This window comes from Muntiacus reevesi, chromosome 13 (assembly GCF_963930625.1).
Source record: "Muntiacus reevesi chromosome 13, mMunRee1.1, whole genome shotgun sequence".
Lineage (NCBI taxonomy): Eukaryota > Metazoa > Chordata > Mammalia > Artiodactyla > Cervidae > Muntiacus > Muntiacus reevesi.
The window spans coordinates 1,251,027-1,274,337 of NC_089261.1; the positions used below are offsets into that span (position 1 = coordinate 1,251,027).

At 46.3% G+C, this 23,311-nt stretch overlaps 1 protein-coding gene across 1 annotated transcript in view; it reads left to right on the forward strand.

Annotated features, from left to right (window-relative positions):
• The window catches only part of LOC136146025 (sodium/glucose cotransporter 1-like), a gene marked incomplete at its 5' end in the record, with an annotated part of 46,811 nt that overhangs the window by 935 nt on the left and 22,565 nt on the right, over window positions 1-23,311 (forward strand). The window contains 7 exons of the mRNA XM_065904846.1: window positions 3,555-3,626; window positions 6,585-6,689; window positions 8,955-9,014; window positions 14,414-14,518; window positions 15,993-16,098; window positions 17,139-17,219; window positions 22,345-22,565. Coding sequence (XP_065760918.1) covers window positions 3,555-3,626; window positions 6,585-6,689; window positions 8,955-9,014; window positions 14,414-14,518; window positions 15,993-16,098; window positions 17,139-17,219; window positions 22,345-22,565 — 750 coding nt within the window. The remainder of the gene's footprint in view (window positions 1-3,554; window positions 3,627-6,584; window positions 6,690-8,954; window positions 9,015-14,413; window positions 14,519-15,992; window positions 16,099-17,138; window positions 17,220-22,344; window positions 22,566-23,311) is intronic.

Consider the following 23,311-nt stretch of genomic DNA (forward strand, 5'->3'; position numbering starts at 1 on the left):
CTGGCTCTTCGCTTAACCTGTAAGCACTCACAGAGATGTCCCAAAGATATACCCTCAGAGCCAGACAGCAAAAGGTCAGAGGGCAGGGCAGAAGTCTTTGGCTTTGGTTATGGTGTGGCCCCTTGGCTAAGCTGTTATCGGAAGCCTCTCCCTGGCTTGCTTTATGAGCAGGATTACCTGGTGACAGTGTCACTGTTTGCTGACTGGGGGAGATTTCATTCTGGGCTGCTCCCACCCAGCTGGAGCTTTCCTGCCCCTGTGACCTTTAATCATAGTGCTTTGTGAGGTTACGAGCAGGATCTTAGTGTGCAGAATCTGGCCCTTCCAAGCAGGATCTTTGGACAGGCTCTTGAGGGCTCACCATGTAGTGTGAGTGGGCAGATAGAGTAATGGAAATATGGTCTCCATCTTCTTAAGATAATTTTTTTTTAATCTCTTCCAAGTGGAAAGAAGTCTGAGATTTATCTAGATCATTCAAATGAATGACTTTTTTTTTTTTTTCCAAATTGGCTTCCATTATGAGAAACATTCCAGGTGACACAGTGGTAAAGAATCTGCCTTGCCAGTGCAGGAGATGCAAGAGATGAGGGTTCAATCCCTGGGTTGGGAAGATCCCCTGGAGTAGGAAATGGCAATCCACTCCAGTATTCTTGCCTGGGAAACTCCCATGGACAGAGGAGCCTGGTGGGCTACAGTTCATGGGGTCACAAAGATTCGGACATAACTGAGCACACACACACAGAGGAAACATCCTTCTAGGCAGCCTAGGCTGGGCTCTAAGTAGTGGGCACTTGTTTTGGAACCCTTCCCCCAACTTCCCTTAATTAGGAAGCCCCCACCCAGTTTTCTTCTGGGCCCGTTGGGGCCTAGGTCTGGCCAAGGTCAGAGGACGTGTAAACCATCTGGATGCTTCCAAAGGAAGCTGCTGCTCCTTTTGTTCTTCTAGGAGCCAAAAAAATGCACTGTTGTCCAGAATGCTTTGATCTTTTTCCTTCTTTGTATTGTTATTTTTCCTTTGATCTTCTTTAAAAAATCATATATTGTTTTTAATCACATGTTAATTGCAAGAAGTAAAAAGATGCATTAAAAAAAAAAAAAAAAGATGCATTAACTGTCAAAAGCAGTTACTGTTCTTTCCTCATCCTTTCCCAGCCCCTGAGATCCCCAGGAGCCACGTGTCCCTCCTCCCCTTTCTCAGTGCTTACAGAGACATACCCCTGAAAGGGAAGTGGGACCCACTCTAGTATTGTGTGGAGAACCCCATGGACAGAGGAGCCTGGCGGGCTACAGTCCATGGTGTCACAAAGAGCTGGGCATGACTTAGTGACTAAACAACAACGCAGACACACAGGTAGAGTTTTTGCATTTTGTTTTTACAAAAATGTGATCATATCATACACATTACTCTGCAGCTTGCTTCTCTCCCTTACTACATGATGTGAAATCCTTCTGGGCTATGAGTAGAGATCTAGCTTGTGTTTTTATCTGCACGATAGTCAGACAAATGTGTGTGATTCAGTTCTTCCCTACTCACTGACACTGAGATTATTGCCAGGTTGTTGTGTTTAGTGTGTTGTGCTTTTAATCTGTGTAGCATCGATTCCTGAAATTGGAATTGCTACGTAGCATATGAGCACACCCTTGCCCCAAGCTCTGACTGACCTGGTGTGTTACTTCTCATTTAATTTTGGGAAGGAGACGGGGGCAGGCTGATGAGTGAATAGTGATAAGTCACCGCAGCTTTGATTTGCACTTTCTAGACTCAGCCTCCTGTGAAGCTGACCACCTCCTCACGAGCTTGTTGTCCACTGATTTTCTTCTTCTGTGAATAGCCAGGTTATGTGCCCATTTTTGAATTGGATTGTTCAACCTTGCATTTATCAGCTTGTCTGTCATTTGAGTTGCTAACTTGTTGTTCCCAAACTATCATTTTTTAAGCCAGTGGTTCTTAGCCTCAGGACTACTGATGTGTGGGACCAGATAATTCCTTGTTGTGGGGGTCTTTCCTGCATATCATAGGATGCTTAGAAGCACCCCAAGCCCTACCCCTTAACAGCCAGAAATATCTTCAGACAATGCCAGGTGTCCCCTGGAGGGTGGGGTTGAGAACCCTTGGTCTAAACTGTTACTGGCATCTTTCTGACACTTAATAAATCAAATATCTCTCCTTTCTTTTACGTCTAGATTTCATTCCTGGCTTGCTCAGGAAAGTGTTCCCCACTCCAAGGATATACAAATATTATTCTAAGTTTCTTCTAATATTTTATGGATTTTTAATTTAAATTTAAATTTAAATCTCTTGAGCATCTGGAATTTGCTTTGTATATAATGTGATGGAAGAATCGAGCTTTATTTTCTTCTGGTTATTAAGCAAACCACACTTACTCACTGATAGGAATGGCCCGCATTTGCTCCTTTCTGAAATCATTCATCAGCTTCTGTCCATGAAGCCCCACAGGGAAAGCTTGTCTTTGTTGCTGGTGTCTTGGGTCCTTTAGGATGCTTAAGGGGAAAAAACTTACATATTTGTTTGTTTGTCTCTGTTATCAGTCTCAGCCTGAGATCTTTGAGAAAGTGGTGAATGTGTCTTCTGCCCCAGCAGCCTGCCTGCCGTGGTCAGTGGATCATTCTAAAAGGAGAGCAGGGAGGAAGGAAGGGGCCGTGGTTGGTGGATAATTCTAGAAGGAGAGCAGGGAGGAAGAAAGTGTGTAACCACTTTCTTCCCAGACCTTCTCTCTCCCTCTCTGGTTCTTTGTTTAATGGAAAGAGAGTGATTTTATTCATCTTAGAACATTTTGTAAATTCCTTCTGAAAGTTCTAATGCACAAGTCCCTACATCCTGCTGATGCCTTTCTTAGGAAAGGCCAGCTCTGAGCCTCATAGGCTCTTGATTAGCACTTAGTGGATGGACGAATGAGACTGACTTCAAGTGCCTGACTTAGAGAGCTTTTCTTTGGGGATGTGAGGGGACTTGGTTATAATACAGATACTCCGATGGCTGTCATAAGTTCACTCCTTACACAGAAACGCATTTTTGTCAACCAGCGGTCATCCTTGGGTCCTGCTGTTTTAGGCAATCCAGGAAACCCCGGGATTGTCCCTTGACCGTATTGGAGTCTGAGGATCAGAGCTGAGTCCCGTAGAAGAGAGCCTCTGGGTGCGTGGGGAGGACACCATAATCTCAGTAACGTGACTGCCCTCCTAGAAGAAGTTGGGCTGTGTTCACCTCACCATTCCCAGTTGATTAAGGCATTTGCAAACCACTCATCTCCCAGATTCTGCTGGGAACCACGGCACTGGTTAACCATTTGGGGGTGGGGAAGGAAATAAAACAATATTGTTGTCACAAGAGTAAAGAAGTGGATATGCCCATGCAGTCTCACAGCTGGGAGGCACTGTGGGCCCTCCTCTAACGCAGTGGGCAAAGACTTCTGTTCCTAAAAAACAAACAAGCAAAAAAAAAAGGAAGAGGGGAATGGGATCTCTGCAAAGGACATTTTCCTGTAAATGAAGGTCATCACTGGTTACTTGGATTCCCCCCACCCCATTTTAAGGTTATCGTGTCAAGCAGTCGTGCGACAGTAGAAGACTTCTTCCTGGCTGGACGAAACCTAGTGTGGTGGCAGGTGAGCATGCCCCCGTGTGGTCCACTGTGGAACTGCGTGTGGATCTGTTTATTGCTTTCATGTAGATGCTTTTTACCGCACATAATTTAAAGTTGCTAAATCAGGAAAGTTGTCTCATTAGTAGTTCCCTTAGCTCTCAAGTAGTTTCTTACATAAGTGTTCCCTTCAGCTCAGCTTAATCCAGCAGCCATCGCCAGGTGCCTGGTAGGTACAGAACCTTGCTCTGGGTTCTGGGACCCGGACCAGGTGTAGTGCGTCCTGCTCTCTGAAGTGCGCAGTGCAGAGTGGGAGTTGGATGTGACTTCTGTTGTCATTCTTAGAATTACTGCTGGTATGGTATTATTAAAAGGGATTGAAATAAAAAAATAGTTTTGCCACGCCAGCTTGCTTTCTTCTCTACTTCTGCTTAGTCAGTGACTGTCCAGTGGGTGTGAGCTGTGCTCACCAGGGCCTCCATGGGGCTTATTCCTGGCGTGGTGCTCAGGTCTCCTCTTTCCTGGCTCCATGGTGGTGAGACTGAAACTCGGTGCCCCTCCTGCCCCGTGTTGCCTCTGGGCTTCCCACCTTTACTGCTGCTTCACCAGCCACTCACTTGAGGCCCCCTGGCTGCTTCCTCCCCATCTCCCTGGCTTCTTAACACTTCAGTTACACTCCCACACCTGGCGACTTGGCATTAAAGACCACTTGCTGGAATGCTGGCAAGCCCCGGCTCTCTCCAGTCCTGTGTGTCCCTCCGCCCACCTGACCCTTCACTTGAAAGGCCTGTCAGCTATTGCATCCGACATGTCCTCTGCACGGTTGCTCCCCCCGCTGTCTCTTGTCCCTGAACGGCAGCTTCAGCCTCTAGCTGCTCAGGCTGACTCATGGGGAGTCGCGTCAAACGCTTCATTCTCTCTTGCCCCATCTTCTAGTCCATCAGGAAGTCCTGCAACTCATTTAGAAAACAGATTTGAAATCTGACCCCTTCTCATCCTCCTCCATGCGGATTCATTGTAACAGCTTCTCTCTGGACTCCCTTCTTCCACCTGCTCGCCTCCACATCCAGCCTCAACAAGACAGCCAAGGGGTAGGACAAGCCGCCTTACTGCTTTCAGCCCTCTGGGGGCTCCTGTGTCCCCCAGAATGAAAGCCAGTCTCTCTCAGGCCACAGGTGGATGACCTGCACCTCCTTACCTCTCTGACCTTGAGAGGTTTAGCCGTGCTTCTGCCTCAGGGACTTTGACTGCTGCTCCCTGGGCCTGGAGGCCCTCCACTCTCCCAGGCACCCTGGGCTGCCTCAGCCCTCCTCAGGAAGGTCAGCCCTGCCTCGCCCTACAGCTCGGCACTTCTGTCTGCTTTCCTGCCTTCTCCTCCTCTGTAGGAACTTACTGCTTACCCCTGGCTACTGTGCTGCAGAACAGTCCCCTGTTATTTTGTTTTTACTCTTGTTCCTAACAGAATGTTAGCTTTGTGAGGGCAAGGATCTGTTCTACTCACTAATGTCTAGTTACTTGCAATGCTGTCTGGCACATAGTTCGCAGTGGACATTTATTTATAGTTAATTAATAACTGATGACTTTTTGGTCTACCTTTTCATTTAATTGGAGAAGGGAATGGCATCCCACTCTAGTGTTCTTGCCTGGAGAATCCCATGGACAAAGGAGCCTGGCGGGCTTCAGTCCATGGGGTCACAAAGAGTTGGACATGACTGTGACTAACGCTTTCATTTAATAATGTACTAAGGTCTCCGTAAGTCTGTATAAATGTTGGTAGATTGATAGACTTTTATACACAGTTGCCTAGTGATACATCATATGGACAGCCCACTATTTATGTACCATATTTTTGGGCAATTTAAACTGTATATAGTTTTTCATTATTATGATAAAGGTAGCAAGTAAAAATAACTACTCGAGTAATTATTTTGCGCCTCTCCTAAGGTTTGTTTGCCTTATATTCATTGTTGCTAACATGTTTGGTGCCTGTATATTCTCAATTGTGTCTTAACTAGTGCATTTTACATTTTGTGGTTTAAAAAAACAAATAAAACCTCTGTCATATTTAATGCTCTTGGTATTGAATGCTACTTTATCTTATGTTAATTTTGTCAGTGCTTTTTTTGTTTTTACCTAAAAGGCCTTGCTGTTTTCAGCCTCTCTTAATAATTTGGTTTTAAGTGATCTTGTGTCAAATACAGCACAGTATTTGGGTTTGGATTTTGATGGCTATCTCTACACAACTAAAAAGCTATTATTGGGTTAGGAGGGATTTTATTCATTTTAAATGCCTCTGGGATTTTTTTATTTTGAAAGTAGCAGATGCTGGTTGTAAAAAAAAAACACACACACACACAAAGTTACAATCCAATTATAGAACTTGAAATTTTCTCCCTATTCTATTTCTATAACAGTGATTCCAGTCCCCAGAAGTATTTTTTATATATGTACTACCAGAATCACACCCATCTGTATACAAACACAAATGTGCACAAGTTTACATGCACACAATAAATTTTAATAAGATTAAATTATAAATGTTGTTTACCTTATTTTCATCACTTGATAGAGCTCCTTTATTCTTTCTGTAGGCTACATTGTATTTCATCATATTTACTACCTTAGTATTTTCACCATTCTCTTATAATCAGCTCAGTTGTTAAGTATTTCTAAATAACCTCAAACAGTGATGAAATTACACTCCTGCTAATATTTCTGCAGTTACAAGTCAGTCGGGCGGCGGGGGGGGGGTGGTTTAGGGCAGCACAAGAACAGCGGCACTGCTTTTTTCACTTCATCCCTGTTTTTGCTTGGCTTCTAATTTATGGTGAGGCTTTTGTATAGAAAAAATACAAATAGGAATTCTGCCCAAAGTGTAATCTCTTTTGAGGAAATGTGAAATTCAGTTTGAGGTTACATTTGTGAAAATTAGTTTTTGGAGTTGGATAAGAGTTCTGATCTGTAATTGTCTTTTGATTTTCAGATAGGTGCTTTTCTTTTTGCCTCCAATATTGGCACTGGCCACTTTATGGGTCTGGCTGGAAAAGGGGCATCTTCAGGGATTGCTGTTGGGGCCTTCGAGTGGAACGTGAGTAGTGCCTTTGGTGGCAGCGAACCTCCACTTCTATCAGTGTCCAAATGAAATTCAGAAAGGCCTAAGTAAATGTGAAAGACTCCTTGGGAAGTCATGGAAGAAAGGAACCAAGAGTTTCATTTCTCGAAAAGATTGTGAGACAGGGAATGTTTTTATTCCAGGGACCATAGGAATACAGTTAGGAGACTGGTCAGATAGGATCATAGTAACTAATAGATACAAACGTAAACATTTGTGTATATATACCTACAGATACATGTGTATACATGTGTGTATCTTTATCTGCATGTATACATTTCCAGTGTACATCTGTATATATGTGTGTGTCTTTATCTGTGTATATGCATTTCCAGTATACATCTGTGTCTTTATCTGCATGTATACATTTCCAGTATACATCTGTATATATGAGTATACATGTGTTTATATGTGTGTCTTTATCTGTGTACAATATGCATTTCCAGTATACATCTGTATATATGTGTATACATGTGTATATATGTGTGTCTTTATCTATGTATATACATTTCCAGTATACATCTGTGTATATGTGTATTCATGTGCATATATATATATATGTGTATATATGTGTGTGTCTTTATCTGTGTATATACAGATACAGATATGTGTATGTGTATATATGTGTATATATATGTGTGTGTGTGTGTATATATATATATACACACATACAGATATGTGTATGTGTATATATGTGTATATATATGTGTATACATCTGTATATATGTGTGTGTCTTTATCTGTGTATATACATTTCCAGTATACATCTGTATATATGTGTATATATGTGTGTGTCTTTATCTGCATGTGTACACTTTCAGTATACATCTGTATATATGGGTATACATGTGTATATATGTGTGTGTCTTTATCTGCATGTGTACACTTCCAGTATACATCTGTATATATGTGTATACATGTGTTTATATGTGTGTGTCTTTATCTGTGTGCAATATGCATTTCCAGTATACATCTGTATACATGTGTTTATATGTGTGTGTCTTTATCTGCATGTGTACACTTCCAGTATACATCTGTATATATGGGTATACATGTGTATATATGTGTGTGTCTTTATCTGTGTATATACATTTCCAGTATACAGGTGACCCTTGAATAGCACACGTTTAAACTGTGCAGGTCTACGTATACACAGACTTTCTGTAAATACAGGACCTGTATTTTTATTTCACAGATCTTTACATAGACTTAAGTGGGGACAAGTTTGTGTTTGGTTAGAGATCACCGTATGTGGAATCAAAAGAACTAGGGTTTGAGTCCTGATTCTGTCCAAACTCTTTCAGCTTCGCCCTTGGGTGAGTCATTTTTCAGTTTGTTTTTGAGACAGATTTAGCATTATGCTTATTTTTTACTATATGGGAATTGGTCAAGGGTCAACTGTACATTGAGAATAGGGTCAGCAGAGTTCTTTGAGATATTCAAGTGATTACTATAAAACCTCTAATTGATCTATGAATACCTGTTTCAATTATAAAACTTATAAAATGGGTTATTTATTTTTAATCTGTGGGATATATTTGTTGTAGGATGTAGAGTTTGTTCACCGAAATTATAAGTGAATTTATAAGTTTTGGGTTAATTAACCTATATCTATATAAATCACCTGACCTTTTTTATAAATCAGAAAGCTCCCTCTTTCTGGGTCTCATCTTTCTCCTGGTAGATTACAAAAAGAAACAACACTTCTAACAGAGTCAGCTCCAAACCTAATAAGGAGCCCTGGTCTTTACCACAGTTTACCTCTTAGAATTTACTAGCATCTCCTTATATTCAGCTTATCTCTTCTTTGTAAAGAAGATTGAAGTGAAGTGTATTACTTAATTTCAATAACCTGTATAAATTTTGGTATAGTTTCTCTACTGTTTCTCTGAATGGTTTCTGATTTTTTTCAATCTGTCTTTCTTTGTTTAATGATCAGTTATCTTCGATCCTATCTGGAGCTAAGCAAACATAAATTTTAATAAATACCTTGAAAATTGGCTCAGTTAAGCACCCCCCCCCCCCGAAAAAATTAAGAATGCACCCTTATAGGCAAAGATCAAGTGCCTATAAGTTAATTTTGTTCCCCTAGAGGGTTTATTCTTGGGCTGTTGCTTGCAAGGTTCCCAGTGGTGATGCATTTATTGGGCTCAAAACAGTTAGTAACTGAGTTTGCATCTCCTTTAAGAGCCTGGTTGAGATGGGACCCTGATGTAATTGCTCTTCTCGTCTTGGTTTCAGGCTTCGTTTATCCTCTGTGTTCTTGGTTGGGTGTTTTCTCCTGTTTACATTAAGTCTGGGGTGAGTATCCATGATCAGTTAGTCCAATCTCTGCAGTATTTTTTCTTACAAATATTATAGTTGTACATAAAAACATTTTAGAGGACAATTAAACTTCTCAGTCTTCTGATCCTTGTACTGATATCCCTAAATCCTAAGAAATGGCTGAAATAATACCAGCTGACATGGATAAACAGGAGCCAGTAACTGCCAGTGTTTCATTCTGCATCTTATTCAAGGGTTCCCCTCTGAAAGCTTTTATAGAAAACATTTTAAAACTTTGTTAAAAAATAAGACCTAAATTAATGAAGGGAACAACTCTGTTAACAATTGGAAGACAATAGCCTGACAATGTTATTAGAACTAACAGTGTTCAATTCAGTTCAGTTCAGTCGCTCAGTCGTGTCTGACTCTTTTCGACCCCATGAATCGCAGCACGCCAGGCCTCCCTGTCCATCGCCAACTCCTAGAGTTTACTCAAACTCATGACCATTGAGTCGGTGATGCCATCTAGCCATCTCATCCTCTGTTGTCCCCTTCTCCTCCTGCCCCCAATCCCTCCCAGCATCAGGGACTTTTCCAATGAGTCAACTCTTCGCATGAGGTGGCCAAAGTATTGGAGTTTCAGCTTCAACATCAATCCTTCCAATGAACGCCCAGGACTGATCTCCTCTAGGATGGACTGGGTGGATCTCCTTGCAGTCCAAGGAACTCTCAAGGGTCTTCTGCAACACCACAGTTCAAAAGCATCAGTTTTTCGGCGCTCAGCTTTCTTTACAGTCCAACTCTCACATCCATACATGACTACTGGAAAAACCATAGCCTTGACTAGACGGACCTTTGTTGGCAAAGTAATGTCTCTGCTTTTTAACATGCTGTCTAGGTTGGTCATAACTTTCCTTCCAAGGAGTAAGCGTCTTTTAATTTCATGGCTGCAATCACCATCTGCAGTAATTTTGGAGCCAAAAAAATAAAATCTGACACTGTTCCACTGTCTCCCCATCTATTTCCCATGAAGTGATGGGACCAGATGCCATGATGTTAGTTCTCCCTAAATCCAAAAGAGGATGTGTGAGGAAATGACAGGAGGATTCTAAAGTGTACACAAGAGATCAGGGGACAAAGCCGTGTCAGTGCCTGGCTGAGAGGGGACAGAGAAGAGAGGGCCAGGACTAACGTCCACAGGGATGCCTGGAGTGATGTCACCAGCTTGGTAGGTAGAGCTTTCTGTCAGAGAATTCCACTTCAGACAGTAACCACAGACAGGGGGGCCTTTTTGGAAGTACAGGAGTCATGCTTTTGGAATAAAAAAGGACTGGATGCACTGAAGAGGGTGAGGGGGCAGGTCCACTTTACCCACGTCACCAACCCCCAAGGTGGCACAGTTCTTGCCAAGAGAGAGTGTCTCAGCCTGAGGTTCCTCCCATGAGGGCAGTGAGCACGTGACGGTGCTCAGCTGCGCTAGCCATGCAGTGTGCTGCCAGAAGGACCTGCTTGGCTCTCCCTCCCTCCAGAATACTGGAGTGTGCCGTGTGACCAGGGGATGGAGTGACTTGGAGAGCTGCTCCCAGGGCTCTCAGACGCACCAGAAACACAAAGACCCCTCACAGACTCTCTGTCAGGAAGGCGCCAGCGAGCTGCTGGGGGCTCCTCACCTGCAGATCTCCCCAGCTGCCCACAGACATCCCTGCCGTGCTGCACGCATCACCCACGCATGCCCCCTCCGTCAGCCAGCTGCCTTTGCTTTTCCCCAGTGGCGCCGTGCTGAGCCCCGGCAGAAAGCTAGTGGCACATGCAGAAAACCAGCCTGACCTGTGGAGCTGGGAAAGCCACAGATGAGCATTCACCCACCCTCGGGAAGGCTGTCAGCACACAGCCTGGCTTTGTGGGATCAAGGAGGGCATGAGAAGCCAGTGCGTCCATAGACAAGATCTGAGAAAGTCTCAGAACCCCTCGCAGGACTGATGGAAGGTGTCTCTCTCCAGAAGCAATCGGGGGAAAGAGCTGGTGACTGCTGCCTCAGTGCACAGAAGCAGCACAAGACTACGAGAAACATGAACAATCAAGAAAATGTGACACCACCAGAGGAACACAATAGTTTAACATTGATGAACCCCAAAGATCTACCTGATAAAGAGGTCAAGATAGCTGTCTGAAGGAAACTCAGTGACCTACAAGAAAACACAGAAGGACAATTCAACAGAATGAAGAAAACAGTACATAATGGAAATGAGTTTAACAAGAGAGAAAAATCGTAAAAATAACCAAATAGACATTCTGGACTGAAGATTACAGTGAATGAAGTGAAAACTGCAGTTGAAAGCATCTACAGCAGACTTAGCAAAGCAGAAGAAAGATTCTGTGAACTCAGTGACAGGTCATTTGAAATTACCCAGTTAAGGAGAAGCAGCTTCCCAGTGGCTTAGTGGTAAAGTATCTGCCTGCCAATGCCAGAGACACAGAAGATGTGGGTTCCATCCCTGGGTCAGGAAAATCCCCTGGAGGGGGAAATAGCAACCCACTCCAGTGTTCACGCCTGGGAAATCCCATAGACGGAGGAGCCTGGCAAGACTACAGTCCATGGGGTCGCAAAGAGTCAGACACAACTTGGCGACTCAGCACGCACACACAGTCAGAGGAGAACAAAGGAAAAGGAACGAGAAGCAGTGAAGAAAGTCCGTATGAATGACGGGGCACCATTAAAAGAAACAGTCAACACGTTCCTGGAGTCTCAGGAGAAGAGGGAGAAGCAGGCAGAAAGGTTACGTAATGATTGAGAACTTCCCAGATCTAAGCAAAGGTTTGACTCTCCAAGATCATGAAGCTCATAGGTGCCCCCCAAATTTTAACCCCAAACATTATTTGAAGAAATAATAACTGGAAATACCTCCTCTGGTGAAAATGCTAATTTGCAGATTCAGCAAGCTTAGCCAGCACCAAATAGCGTAAACACAAAGGAGACCACACACAGGCTCACATCCTGGTCAGAATGCTGAAAGCAGAGAGGAAGGAAGGTTTGAAAACGGTGAAAGAGAAGCCACACACTACACGCAGGGGAGCAGTGATGCACTTAATAGATGCCTTCTGCTCGGAACAGTGGAGGCCAGAAAACATCAGAATGATGCAGTCAGATGCTGAAAGGAAGAAAAAGCTGTCAACCAAAAAATTCCATGCCCAGCAGAAGTATTTTTTAAAATGAAGATGAGCAAATTCCCTGGCGACTCAGTGGTTGGGACTCTATGCTTTCCCTGCCCAGGGTCCAGGTTCAATCCTTAGCCTGGGAACTAAGATCCTACAAGTTGTGTGGTCAAAAAAAAAAAAAAAGAAAAGAAAAGAAGATGAAATATATGCAAATATTGAAACATTATGTTGTACACTTGAAACCAATATAAGGTTATATGTCATTTATACATCAATTTAAAAAAGAACCGTTGCAAAGATAAAAATGAAGGTTATTGGTAAGGTGTAGATTTCTTATACAAACCATAAATGGAGAAATTGATATATTGGACTTCAAAGTATAACTTTAACTCTTTGAAAGAGATTTTTAAGACAATGAGAAGTCAAGCTAGACACTGTGGAGGATTATTTGTAGAACACATTCATAATGAAATACTTATATCCTGAGTATACACATTTTTTAAAAAACTCTTTTAATTTATAACAAGATAGCATTTTCCCATACATTTCACCTTACAAATGATAGATAATGACGTGAAAGGATGTTCACTGTCACTGATTGTTAGGGAAATGCTACTTAGGATCCCACGCAGACACACTGAACCGCTGAGATAAAGAGGGCTGATGTGTCAAGAGCAGGAGACGTGGTGGTGCTTCGGGGACCCCCTGCCTTTCCAGAGCGAACTCCAGAAACAGGTTGGCAGTCTCTTGCCCAGTCACGCCTTAGGACCCAGCTGCTCTGGTCCTGGGCATGGCACTCCCCCCTCACCCCACCCCAGAGACATGAAGGTGCATGTACACACATAGACTGTACGGGAAGTTCTAGGCATGACGTCTGAACCTATAACCTGAACTGTGTGGGGGATGGACAGACAGCCCGGAGCATGGTACTCGGTAGCCCTAAGGAGTCAAGTGCCGGCATGGATGACCTACAGGGCGTGGCGGCAGGTGAAAGGAGCTGGACAGGGTTTGAGCTCCAGGGAAGGTGAGCTGGACATCCAAGGATCAGGGGTGGAGAAGGTCCCAGACCCACACCCTCGGGGGCTTTGAGGGGCGTTGGAGATGCCTTACATCTTGAGTGTGGTGGTGACCACACAACTGTGTACATTTACCCAAACTCCTCAGATTTTAAAATGGGATCATTTTACTGTGTGTAAACCATGCCTCATAAGACTTAAACATTTAAAATACTTGTGGAGAGGGCGTTAAAATTGTGGAAGGCTTGGTTTGTCTTGCAGTCTCATACTTGCAATTATGAAGTCGTAATCCCAGGAAAATCACCCTAGATTGTGACGTCTTTTGAGATAAGGTTTTTAAAGAAGTAATTGAGTTAAAATGAGGTCATGAGGGTGGGTCCTAATTTAGCATGACTTTATGAGAAGAGAACATTGGACACAGACAGGTACAGAGGGGAGGATGAGCAGACACAGGGGAGACGGCCTCCGCCAGACAAGGAGAGGGGCCTGGTCACCCTTCCTCGCGGCCCAAGGAAACTGGCCCCTGACCCTGCGCGCTTCTGGCCCCAGAGCTGCAGGACAGCATGTGTCTATCAGGCGAGCTGCTGCGGCTCACCTTGTGACGGCAGCCCTGGGGGCGAGGCGGCTTGGGGCCGACTGAGAGAGTCAGCGGAGTGTGTCAGGCGTGATTAAGGGCCGGGCGGAGCGGAAGCGAGTAGAAGCTTGGGTGTCACGTCCGCAGCCAGGACTCGCACGTGAGAGGCAGGGGGGGTGAGCGCACAGGAGCACACTCAGTTGCCGGGGGCGTCTTCACCTCCGTGACCCCTGTGCTGGAGGCCAGGCGTCTGCTGAGCGAGGGGGGTGCTCCTGCCCCTGGGCACGCGCAGCGTGAGATGGTGGAGGCAGACAGGGGCAGGACGGCTCGGGGCACCCCCACACGCACCAGGAGCGTAAGCACGGAGGACCGGGAGAGCTGTGGCGTCAGGTCGTGTATCCCCCAACAACGCGGTATGCTTTTGGTATCTGATAAAACATTTGATTTTGCTGTATGATTATTTCACGAAAGTCATTTGTTATCATAGACATCATCATTACTTCTGCTTTCCAAAGACTGGACAGGAGCTAGATTCCAAGCTTCTTGAAGACAGCGATATCGCCTCTCCCTGATTCCCCTTGTCTTAGCAGTGTTCATGTAGAGCAGCTGAGAGTCCTGGGCTGTGTCTCCGTGCCAGCCAGCACTCCGTGAGCCCTCTGCCTCATGGGGCCTCTCTTACTGTTCTTCAGGTAGTGACGCTGCCCAGATACTTGAGGAAGAGGTTTGGTGGCTACCGGATCCAGTTCCTCCTGGCTATTCTGTACTTACTCATCTATATCTTCAGTAAGATCTCGGTGAGTTGTGTAAAGGCAAGTCCATGGAAGGGAAACAGAAAAATCGATAGGCAGGACTAGATGTGCCCCAGGAGTTTACTCTGGGGCTCCCTAAGCTACGTGTTGGCCTCCATTGTTTAAACTAAAGCAGAGAAAAAGTAGCTGAGTGATACACAAGGTAAACGGCAGAGCGCCACGTTTGCCTCCCGAGCCTGTGTTCCCAGAGAGCCTTGGGCTTATTCCTGTGATGTCATCAGGAGGCGCCCCTCCCCTCCCCTCCCCTCACATCCTACCACCCTCACAGAGACCGGGACCCCCAGCTATGACCTGTGAGGCCTTCCAGCCTCTGACATGGTCTCCTTTCCGTACTGTTTTCCAGATCCTACGAGCTTATTCCCACCTGAAGCCCTTGACACCTGCTCTGTACTATGTCTGGAATGTTCTTCCCCCAGATCTTTCAAATATCGCCTCCTAGGAGAGGGCTTCCTTGGATGCACCCATTCATTCTCCATTACTCTTTCTGTTTCCTGATACACGCCACGATGTGCGAAGACTGATCTGTTTCCTTCCTTACTATCGTTCTTCACTCCAGGATGAGCTTCTTGAGCTCCCAGGCGTTGCCTGGCTTGCTCCCTGCCTCCTCAGCCAGCTTGGGGGCCAGAAGCTTGCTGAGAGCATGGTTAGCACAGAAACACTGAGAGAAGTGTTCTTTGAATGACTGAATGAGTGTCACTTATCACACTGCATGAAAATTGCCTGTCTGGTGGTCTGCCTCCCTCCTTGAGCATAAGGAGGGAGTCCTTGAAGACTGGCTGAGTTTTGGTAACCCCGGGCCCTCTGAACCCTGCCGAGTGTCTATCATGTGGTTGGTACTTGGCAAACAATCAGTGTGTGAATGGATTTGTTGGGAAGACCTCTACGATCATGCCTCTGGGCGTGGTGACCAGACGAGCAAGGCAGGAGGCTAGCCCGGAGGTGAAGCGCACGCACTGCAGGGTCGGCGTCAGCACAGCCCACGAGCAGCAGAGCTGGTCTGCAGGCCGTCAGCCTAGAGGTCCGCTTAGTACAGCGCTTGACCCAGAAATGGTCTTTACCATTCAGAGGGCCATAAAAACCAGAAACAGTCCATGTCTTGCAAAGCCCACAGCGTTCAGCACCGTCCCTTTACAGAAAAAGCTTGCCAGTCCTAGTAAGCTGTCCCCTCTGCCTGCCCCACTGGTGAGACTGTGGAAAAAGCCAGCTCTCTGAGTGCACTCCCCACTCTGAGGCTCCAAGTAGGAAGAGGCTAAGTTGCATTAACTGGATTAACCCAAGCCTTAAAAGTGCTGACCTTGGCTGAACTTATGGCCACCAGCCATGTTGCCCAGCAGGACATGGAGAGACCTCCCCTAGTGTCCACTGGGGATGGAGTGGACCTGCTGACTGAAGATGGCCTCTAGATCAGGGTCTTTCTGGGAAACGGAAGTGCAGCCCACCGCCTTTGTACTCATTTCAGGTGGAGATCTGCACGGGCGCGGTGTTTATGAGGTTGGTTCTGGGGCTGGATGTTTACCTGGCCACCGTGATCTTGCTGTCTGTTACCGGCATATATTCCATCACAGGTGAGGTCACTCTAACCCCATAGGTATTTGTGTTGCCGCAAAAGCTCTGCTTCTTAGTGGAAACCTGAAGACATTGAGATGGGTCCAGCTTTTGCATTTTCCCTGAGACTCTCAGTCACGTTGCTGAGGCCTCAAAGAGCCAAATACTGAAAACAAATGAGGGAGGGCTGCCCGAGTGGTGCCCTGCTCCTGGAAATCTCATCAGACCGGCGGGGGCTTTCCAGGGGGCTCGGCAGGGCTAGCAGTGGTTGTGTTTGGAGTGGGTCGGGCCTGACGCAGCTGGCTGTGGGGTGACTTGGTGGGGGCGCAGACGGGGGAGAAGGGACACACCTGCTTCAGGTCGTCCTGGTTGCCTGGTGACCTGGGCAGGCCATCAGAGGAGACCTTTTAGGGGGATGCTTCAGTTCTTATTATTGATTCCATCTTGGGTTAACAACACGTGACATGATGCGGTCATAGTCCTGGGTGGCAGCCACTCCCCATCAACCACAAGACCATGGGGTGAACCACCATCCTCTGCCCAGACAGCCTTCAGGATGGTCTTCAGTAAATTACCCGAGATGATCAGCATGCCATTATAAAATAGGTTCTGTTAATGATTTTGCCCAGCTGTAGGCTAGTGTGTGTGTTCTGAGCACATTTAAGGCAGTCGAGGCTAAGCTTTGATGTTCAGGGGGCGAGATACAGAAAATGCGTCTTCAGCCTAGTGATCCCTTTAACTTAGGAGTTTCTCACGATGTAACCCCATCTAAGTCAGAGAAGACCTGTGTACTTTTTTGCTTAGGAAAACTACCAGGTTTTCATCCAGGAAATGGGAGTAAAAGGAAATTGGGATACAGATGGGCAGAGTAAGAGTCCAACAGCAGATCGCAGAGGCTGTTCAAGGGAGAAAGCAGCGTGCCCCTGGGCACAGGCAGTTGTCAGGCCCAGTGCAGTGAGCATGGAGGTGTGGGTGTGGAGACGGGCACGAGTGTGCGCTGGGCGCACAGTGACTCCCCTCGGTCAGGCAGGGCTGCCCTCTCCCCCTCTCGCCCATTCAGGTGGTTTTGCAGCTGTGGTTTACACTGATGTCTTACACGCTAGCTTCGTGGTTCTGGGCTCTGTCTTGTTAATGGGCTATGGTAAGTAAATCTAGACTGCCGGGCACCGTGGTGGGGTTGGGGGCCCTGACTGCTGCCTGGGCTGCTTCAGCGCTGCCCTCTCACCCACACGGACCTGAGGCCCTCAGGACCCACGAGTGAGCGCTATCTGAGCTTATGCTGGCCACCTGGGGTGGGAACTTCTGCTCGTGGAGAAAGAGGGGTCGAGGAGCAGGGGGTGATGACAGGCTCCAGGGCTTTGAGCAGCTGTCGGGAGTGGCCTGCCAGGCCTGGCCCTGCCCTGAGCCACGCCCTTCCTCTCCATCAGAAGCCCTTCTCCTTCTGTTCATTGAGTTAAATCCATCTGTCAGGGTCAGCGGAAAACCTGCCCCCAAACCTGTGACTCCATGATTGCCACACCTCTGCATCCTTGTTCTCTGGACTTGCATCACTACCAACGCAACATGACACTTGTTTTTTTTCCAACATGACGTTTTTTGTTGGTACTTAACCTTGATCATTGATTGTGTTACATAAATAAGTCGTACCCCCAGATCCAGAGCTTCTTGAGAACCAGAGCCGTCATATCCTTCACACGATGTGTAGTCTGATGTACACAGCAGGTGCTTAGTGAGTAACACGAAGGAGAGCAACAGCTGACACGGACTGAGAACCAGGTGCCAGGCAGGGGTTTGTGCCGTCTCACTTAACCGTCACGGTCACCTTGAGGCCTCGCTGCTTTTATTTTCCTTAATTGACTGACGAGGAAGCCGAGTTACTCTGTCTAACAACTTGCTGATGAAACACCGAGAGTAGAACTCCGAGCTGCGTCCCTCAAGCCCCTGATAACGTAAATAGCCTCTAACGGTGCCTGTACCCGCCCACTAGGGGGAGCCTCTAACGGCGCCTGTACCCGCCCACTAGGGGGAGCCTCTAACGGCGCCTGTACCCACTAGCTAGGGGGAGCCTCTAACGGCGCCTGTATCCACCCTCTAGGGGGAGCCTCTTGCGGTACCTGTACCCGCCCGCTAGGGGAGCCTCTAACGGTGCCTGTACCCGCCCGCTAGGGGGAGCCTCTAACGGTGCCTGTATCCACCCTCTAGGGGGAGCCTCTTGCGGTACCTGTACCCGCCCGCTAGGGGAGCCTCTAACGGTGCCTGTACCCGCCCGCTAGGGGGAGCCTCTAACGGTGCCTGTATCCACCCTCTAGGGGGAGCCTCTTGCGGTACCTGTACCCGCCCGCTAGGGGGAGCCTCTAACGGTGCCTGTATCCACCCTCTAGGGGGAGCCTCTAACGGTGCCTGTACCCGCCCGCTAGGGGGAGCCTCTAACGGTGCCTGTATCCACCCTCTAGGGGGAGCCTCTTGCGGTACCTGTACCCGCCCGCTAGGGGGAGCCCCTTACGGCGCCTGTATCCACCCTCTAGGGGGAGCCTCTAACGGCGCCTGTACCCGCCCGCTAGGGGGAGCCCCTTACGGCGCCTGTACCCGCCCGCTAGGGGGAGCCCCTTACGGCGCCTGTACCCACTAGCTAGGGGGAGCCTCTAACGGTGCCTGTACCCGCCCGCTAGGGGAGCCTCTTAACGGTGCTTGTACCCACTAGCTAGGGGGAGCCTTACTGAGCTTGGCACTGGGTCATAGGTTTGTCTTGCAGAAACTTAGAAGGAAAAGCTCTGGGCTCAGGTACTGGAAAATTATTGAAATGATATTCAGATTGAGTTGGAGGGTCATGGCTCCGTAGAGCAGATTGTTGAGCTCCGTGGAAGGAGAACATGTAGGCCCACAGGGTCACACACCTCGGAGCTTGGAGTCCCAGCCTCCAGAACTGTGGGAAGTAAGCCACCCACTATCTGGTGTTACAGCAGCCCAAACAGACTGTGACATTTTCTGTAACGGGGTTTTTTTTTTTAATTGGGGTATCCATGCTAGTTCTTTTGATAAGTAAACTGTTGTGGGGGCTTGTTTTCTTTTTAAAATACACAAAAATTTGTAGTTAGAAATGTTGTCTTCAAACCAGTCACTGGGAACTGATGCACATACAGCTTTTTTTTATTTTTAACTTTTAATTAGTATATACACAAGATGGGCTTCCTGGGTGTCACTAGTAGTAAAGAATCTGCTTGCCAATGTAGGAGACATAAGAGATGCAGGTTCAGTCCCTGGATCGGAAAGATCCCCTGGAGGAGGGCATGGCAACTCACCCCAGTGTTCTTGCTTAGAGAATCCTACGGACAGAGGAGCCTTGTGGGTTATGTCCATAGGGTTGCAAAGAGTCAGACACGACTGAAGCAATTTAGCATGCATGTATGCGTGCATACACAAGGTAAACAAAACAAAAGGGTGCCAGGTGAAATATTTATCACTCTCATTTTCTTGGTTTGACTCCCTAGAACCAACCAGTATCCTAAGTTTTGTGTACATACTTCCAGAGATAGTGTACAGGCAGACCTTGGATAGAGTGTGGCTTGGCTCCAGATTACAGCAATGAAGCGAATACCACCACAAAGCAAGTCACACAAGTTTTTTGGTTTCCAAGTACATATGAGAGTTATGTTTATAGTGTAGCATAGTACTGTATTAAGTGTACAATATTAGTATATCTAAAAACAAGGTACATGCCTTTTTAAAAAATAACACTGTTAGAAAAATGGCACTGATAGACCCGCTCGTTGCAGGGTAGCCACAGACCTTCCATTTGTAAAACACAGGCAAACAAAAGCAACACAGTATCTACAAAGTGCAGTGAAGCAAAACACAAAATGAGGTGTGTGTGCCTGTACAAGCGTACGTCTGTGAGATATGCATCTTAATAGAATGAGAACGTTTTGCGTCTTATTTTTCACCCCTGGAACTGTATCCTAGCCAGACTTTTATATCAGTGAATAGAGATCTACTGCATCTTTTCTGTGTTTGTATTTGTTCTTAACTTCTTACTGAAAAGGGCACAGATCAAAGCAGGTAGTGAGATGAAGTGTCACAGAGTGAACACACTCTGCATCCAGCACCCAAGAAGAGAGTGGGCTTTTTGTTTCCTTTTTCAGACGTTATACCTTTTGTGTCTTTTTCTTGCCTCTTTACCCTGGCGAGTACTATGTACATACATAGTGCAAGGAAGACACTAGGCCTCCCTGTCTCTTTTCTGATTTAGCGGTAAAGTTTTGGCTATTCCATTAAATGTTAAATAGGACCATTAAATATTTGCTGTCACTGTTTTGGTAGATACTTTTTGTCATACTAACAAAGTTCCCGTCTGTTCCTAGCTTGCTAAGATGATCATGAGCAGGTTTTGAACTAAAGTGTTTTTTCCACATCTGCTTAGGTGATCAGATTATTTTTTTCCTTTTTCTGTTAACATAGCACATTAGCTTGGTTAGCTTGGTTTTGCATGTTAACCTTGCATTCCTGGATTTGTCAAGAAATCCCTCAGCTTCCTCTCCTAAGTGGCAGTTCTAACTACACTCTCAGAAATGTATGAGAATGTGTGTTTTCCACCCTCCTCTGTAACAGCTGGTGTCTTAAGACTTTTAAAACATGCCCAGGGACTCCCCTGGGCTAAGACTCTCCACTCTCAATGCAGGGGGCCTGGGCTCCATCCCCGGCCAGGGAACTAGATCCCACATGCAGCAACTAGAAAGACCACACATGCCTCAGCTAAGACCCAGTACAGCCAAAGAAATAAATAAAATTTAAAAATAATAAAAATAGGCCTAATAGGTGAAGGGGGGTGGAAGTATCTGATTTTTGTTTTAATTTGAATTCTCCGGACACTAGTGAGGTTGAGCATCCTTTTACACACTTAACGGCCATCTGTATTTCTTGCTCTGTGAATTTCACGTTCACATTCACCACCATATTTCTTTCCAATAGTTTTCCTTGGCTGTTGATGTGTGAATCCTTCATACATGGTGCAAATCTCTTCTTTTAGTCTTAACACATTTTTTATTTGGTTTCCGTCATATAAGTTTGAAAATTTAACGTCACATTTATCAACCTCTCTTTTCTTTCTTTCCGTGCTTTAAGAATGTTCTGCTTCCTCACCCAAGTTCATAAAGATACTTTCTTGTTTTCTTCTAATATTTATCTCTGTGAATTTGTAGCTCACCTTTTACAAATCCACATGGAAATTGCTTTTAGAAATGCCATGAGGGGTCTTACTCATTGTATAGTCACTCTGTATCTTTCACTGACTTGCCTTGACTCCAAATGATTCTGGATCCATTTCAAAATTCAAAGGAACTTGGTTTATTATGCCAAAGCCCTGGGTTAGGAAGGTCCTCTGGAGAAGGGAAAGGCTACCCACTCCAGTATTCTGGCCTGGAGAATCCTGTGGACTGTATAATCCATGGGGTCGCAAAGAGTCAGACCTGACTAAGTGACTTTCATTTTCACAAGGTGTTTTTTAGTTATGTAGGTGGAATTATGTGTGTTTTAGTGCCTTTTAAAAACATTTTTCTTTAATAGTAAGGTTTTACACGGGTTAGGATACTGAGGAAGAAATGCTTTGAGCATTGAGGAAAATTCCAAACATGAAGTCTCACAAACATTTTGCTGGGATTGCAGGAAAATGAATTTTAATATCTGATTTAGTCGAGCTTCTTTGAGTCACTTGTGATGAAACTTTAGTTCAAAGCTAGTTGAAGCAATAAGTACTTCCTTGACTCACAAGACTGGAAATTCCAGGGCATCTTACTTTTGAGCATAGCTTGACCCAGGCTTCCACATGAGCCAGGTGGACAGGAGGACCTCACGCTCCCTTTCTTGCTTAGCACCCCAAAGCAAGAAAGCAGGCATTCTTGGTACCTTAAGCAGAAGGCTCCTGGGCGAGTTCTGTGTAAATTAGCTGGGCCTGGGTCTCTATTCCATTCCTGACACGTCAGCCGCCCAGGGACAGGGAGCGCTGGCCAGGCCGCTGTCACATGCCAGATCAGAGTGTCCCGGGGACGGTTAGACGAGGCCCACCTGAGCCATGAGCTGGAGAGAGGGGTCTGCCCCAGGAGCAGGAGGACGGGGGGCCGGGCACACGCGCTCTGCTCTGCGCTGGCCTTGGAGGGGAGGGCCTGTCTGCCAGCACGCGCAATGTCAGCTGTCTGACATCCTGTCGTGCCTCACGTTGCTGTCTTGGCTCCTGTGCAGCTGAAGGTACTGACCGACTGTGTGGTGTTTTCAAGCCTTTCACGAGATAGGCGGATACCAGGAACTGCAGAGCAGGTACCCGGAGGCCAAGCCAGCCCTCACCTGGGAAGGGAACTGGACTGCCCCGATGGAGTGCGTCACGCCACGCGTGGATGCCTTCCATATCTTCCGAGACCCCGTCACTGGAGACATCCCCTGGCCTGGGATCGTCTTTGGCCTCTCCACCATCTCCTTGTACTATTGGTGCACCGACCAGGTAATGCGACTTGCGGCGCTGATGGGTCTATGCCGGGGGCAGGGGTCTCGAGACCTCTGCAGCCACAGGCGGGCTTCCCTCCCAGCCTTGTGCAGTGCCCAGATGCCGCAACACCACGCTGTCTAAGAGAGGCCTCTAAAGTTTAGAAAAAAAGTTTGACGTGGCACATTTTAAAAAAAGGTTGGTGGGGGGGTACTTCCTGGTGGTCCATGGTTGAGACTCTGCCTTCCAATGTAGGAGACATGAGTTCCATCCCTGGTTGGGGAACTAAGATCCCACATGCTGTGGGGTATGGCCAAAGAACTTTTTAAAATGTAGCATGTTTAAAAAATAATAATAAAATAAATTTTAAAAAAGGGGTCTCCCCCCCAGTCCCATCTGCAGCACAACACCTGTTTTCATTTTTTCTTCCCTCTCATTATCTGCAAAGCACAGTTTTTTGCTCGTGAAAAATGTCAGTTCTCCAAAACCAAGTCTAAAAATTAAATGCTGCTAATCAGTATTTCAGTTGGATTTTTTTTCAGGAGTCAAAGCTTATTCTAAAGATGACATGGTTCTATCAGTGGCCGATCACTAAATTGTGAAATAGTCATACAGTGGAAAGGCAACAAAGAAAAGGAGGTACAGCGGCACACCATGACATGAAGGAACCTTTAGAGCGTGATGCCAAATAAAAGAAGCCAGACACAGCAGGCTAGGTGCTGTGTGACACAGGCAACGTCAAGTTACGTTCAGTCCACACAATT